Source organism: Temnothorax nylanderi, unplaced genomic scaffold, assembly GCF_030848795.1.
Source record: "Temnothorax nylanderi isolate EJ_2023f unplaced genomic scaffold, tnyl_v1.0 TNYL_tig0393_pilon, whole genome shotgun sequence".
NCBI classification, from domain to species: Eukaryota; Metazoa; Arthropoda; class Insecta; order Hymenoptera; family Formicidae; genus Temnothorax; species Temnothorax nylanderi.
The window spans coordinates 84,139-87,818 of NW_027249455.1; the positions used below are offsets into that span (position 1 = coordinate 84,139).

General features: G+C 46.0%; 2 protein-coding genes across 2 annotated transcripts; one reads left to right on the forward strand and one right to left on the reverse strand.

Annotated features, from left to right (window-relative positions):
* Positions 1–251: 251 nt before the first annotated feature.
* LOC139782179 (uncharacterized) lies at positions 252–1,380 on the reverse strand. Its single transcript, XM_071721150.1, has one exon. The coding sequence runs from the start codon at positions 1,348–1,350 to the stop codon at positions 265–267; it is 1,086 nt and encodes a 361-aa protein (XP_071577251.1). The 5' UTR covers positions 1,351–1,380; the 3' UTR covers positions 252–264.
* A 519-nt stretch (positions 1,381–1,899) lies between these two features.
* On the forward strand, positions 1,900–3,211 carry LOC139782178 (uncharacterized). Its single transcript, XM_071721149.1, has 2 exons — positions 1,900–2,113; positions 2,186–3,211. Exons 1-2 carry the CDS (start codon positions 2,046–2,048, stop codon positions 2,757–2,759), a joined length of 642 nt encoding a protein of 213 aa, XP_071577250.1. The 5' UTR covers positions 1,900–2,045; the 3' UTR covers positions 2,760–3,211.
* The last annotated feature ends 469 nt before the right edge of the window (positions 3,212–3,680 follow it).

Here is a 3,680-nt window from a genome sequence, read left to right on the forward strand (position 1 = left end):
TCCGCTTCCATCTTCTCCAGGGTACATTCAAGGTCGGCGTATACGATAAACGGAACTCGTTCCTTCCTGCCGTGATTCTTGAAAGCCAACCACTTGTCGTTATCGCTCGGTAACTTGATCGCGCAGTCGTTCATCTCCTGACAGTCGACGGTGTGGGCTTCCAATTTCTCGCTGGAGCCGAAGTAGTGCAAGCATCTGTAAATAAAGAATTTTTTTTTAAATATATTTTTTTACGTAAAAATTATTATTTATTAGGATGTATACTTACCGATCGCAAAAGTATTTCCGACCATGGTGCGTGCTCAGTTGCGAGCTCACGAGGCGGGACAGATTCTTGATCCATGCAAAATGTCCTACGTTGTCGTCCTGCACGTACAGCAGATTTACATGTCTGTCCATCTTTCGACCAGTAACCCGTATTGGCAAGATCGCAAGTTCCTTGTTTTTTTTCTCGATGCTGAAGACGTTGATTAATATATCGTTGTGATTTTCAAACCGTTTAATTTGATCCAACGTCATTGGAAATTTAATGTCTGTAAGATTTAGCACCGACGTGTAATGAGGATACGACGATTCCAGATCTGCATGTCTTTGGGCTGGATGCAGAGCAGCCACCACTGACCATGCGAAACATGCATTGTCCATTGATCGCACGTTTATCACCGCTCTCTTCAATTTAATTTCTCGCGGTATTTCTACGAAACACCCCGCGTGCAATGGATTATATTTGTTTACGTTAACAGTCAAATTAAGTATACGCGACAACGCCCATCCGCTATCACGTTCCTGGAATTCCTCCAGCGATGCTAGGGTAGGCTCGATGACGTGTCGCTTGTACCACTCACACAGATCGGACTCACGAAAGAGTTCATAGTTTCTCGTTGCGATACTTTTATTTGCGCGTTTGTCACCCGCAACAAATTCACCATTAAACATTGTGTTTATTTTTACATTGTCATGTCGTTGCATGACGTTCCGCACATGAATGAGTACAATGTCTCTCCCATCTTTGAGAAATTGATGAGGGTCGATGTGTTTGGAATTTATTACCACACCGGTCAGTATACGACTTTCAAAAGCCGTATCTATCTCGCGCCATCTGAGTCCTGTCTCACTCGCACTGTATCCTGCACCCACATGCACAAAACGTTGACGTACCGAGTCTTTCAGACCTTCGAGTCGTGCGATACAGGCGACCAACGACTGTTTGAGACCGATCGATAATCGTGGCCGTTTAATTCGGCTTTGTTCTTCCAACGATTCGATAAACTCGTCGCATCGTTGCTCCCACGCGGCAAAGTCTTCCCTCGAATTTAAAAGGGTGGATTGGTCCAACAACTCTTGCTCCATGTTCCTCTTTCTGACACAATTTGTTGCACTCGCGACTTTCAGTCCTCGACTATTAAGCGTATCCCCCAGATTCGTCAATTTATATTCTACTAATGATGCATCGTTTGTTTTTATCATATCTAATTTCATCTCTGTATCCGTACATTTGCGCCTTCCGAAAAAATGCAAAATTTGCAGTTTTGCACGTGTGCGATGAAATCATTGCGAGACACGTATGTTCATGAAAACGATATTGCGCCATTGACTTTCGGTGATTTGATCTGTATCAATGCAGCAGCCGTACATCGGCGCTATTTGCAGAATTTGCAGTTTTGCACGTGTTCGATAAAATCATCGCCAGACACGTCGCGACATGTTCTTGAAAACAATATCGCGCAATTGACTTATGCGAAATTGCAAAATTTGCAGTTTTGCACGTGTTCGATGAAATCATTGCGAGACACGTATGCTCTTGAAAATAAATCATATTTGATGCTATTGCCCGATGAGGTGATCTCATCACGAATGTTCTTGACAAAGATATCTCATTTAACATATATGTAGATTGTGGTGGTGGTCACCATGCAGCAGCAGCCGTACATTGGCGCTATTTGCAAGATTCGCATTTTTGTACGTATAAATAGTCTACGAGGATTCTAGAGCGCAGTCAAGAGTTTGATACGGTTCGAGTACGTCGCAAACAGCCTCCAGTTACGATGAACACTTACGGTGCGAACTACTACGTTCCGATTCAGGATGAAACGTGCGAGAAACAGCACAATGAGTAAGTACCGCTAATTTTCGTATATGCTTGTGCAAAAAAAAATCTTTTATAAACATAATTGTATTTTTTCAGTTTTGATAAACCCCGCTACACGCCTCGTATTTTGGGAAGAAGATTTGCCTTGACATCAACAGCATATAAATTTTTGGATGTTGGAATCAACGCGGGACCTATGTCCTCTGTGGATATACTTATTGGTGATAACCGAGGCAATTGGATAATTCTGCCTCATGCAACGTGGGTGACATTCATCGAAAAACGTGCAGATATTCAGCGACTCGTGCAGTCACCGGCGCCTTCATCGCTAGCGTTTCGAGATCTGGAGCTCGTTAAAATACGTGACGCAGATATTGTAAAGTTGACATCGTGCGACACCAGCTTGTACATGAAACCGTCAACCGTACTCTTCCTGTTCGAACTAGAACATTGCGTCGAAAATGTATATTTTCAACTATGCCAAAATGTTCATGGCGTAAGTGAAAAATGTAAACAATTTGTAACAATTTTACGCCAAAATTGTATCACCGATAAATGTAATGCAGTTAGAATCTTGCATGAAGTTTATGATAAAAATTCGCTAATAGATTGCGAACTGTTGGCGTATGCTGCCGATACTATTGTGTATAATGCGCTACATGATAAATAAATGCATATAATATGATTTAAAAAGTTTTAATTATTTTTCCTTTTCATTTACCGTTCCCTGTCATTAAGCTGTCTTCGTTTATCGTTTAATTAAATGTAATATTAAAAATTAAATATTAAGATCTAAACGATTAAATATCGTTGGCGAAGAAAAGATACGCGATCGTGAGCGAGAACACGAACGGGAGCCGGGAGCCGGGAGCGAGAAGACGCGAGCGAGAACGCGCGAGGGAAAGAGAACGAGAAGACGCGCGCGAACGGGGGACGGGGGCGCGAGAGAACATCTACGAGGGGGAGATAACGCGAGCGGGAGCGTGCCGTGTGACGTCACGCGGACCGACGCGGCCATTGCACGCGGACTCCGCGGCGCGGCGAAAACGCGGTCGCCCCTCCCCGCGGCGCGGCGAAAACGCGAACGCGGTCGCCCCTCACCCCGCGGCGCGGCGAAAACGCGAACGCGGGTCCCCTCACCCCGCGGACCCCTCTCCCGCGGCGCCGGAAACGCGGTACCCCCCTCCCCCTCCCCCGCGGTGCCCGAAAACGCGGTCCCCCCTCCCCCTCCCCCGCGGTGCCCGAAAACGCGGTCCCCCCTCCCCCGCGGTGCCCGAAAACGCGGTCCCCCTCCCCCTCCCCCGCGGTGCCCGAAAACGCGGTCCCCCCCCCGCGGTACACCCCCCTCCTCTCCCGCGGTATACCCCCCGCCCCTCACCCCCCCTCATTGCCCCTTGGTTAGAGCGCCCATAGCTTACCTACTTGAAACATTAGATATTCGCTCGCAATTAGTCAAATTGATTGACATTGATGCAAAAGATAGTAGCGCGGATAAATTATTTAAAGCTTTTAAAAATGAAATGTGGAAATTAAAAATTCCATTTTTAAATATTATTGCTTTGTCATGCGACAATGCATCCGTCATGACAGG

Excerpts from the sequence above, each read along its gene's own strand:
- LOC139782179 (XM_071721150.1), bottom strand. The coding sequence starts at position 1,350 with ATGGAGCAAGAGTTGTTGGACCAATCCACCCTTTTAAATTCGAGGGAA.
- LOC139782178 (XM_071721149.1), top strand. The coding sequence starts at position 2,046 with ATGAACACTTACGGTGCGAACTACTACGTTCCGATTCAGGATGAAACG. Across the intron at positions 2,114-2,185 it reads TGCGAGAAACAGCACAATGA|TTTTGATAAACCCCGCTACA; the intron begins GTAAGTACCGCT and ends GTATTTTTTCAG.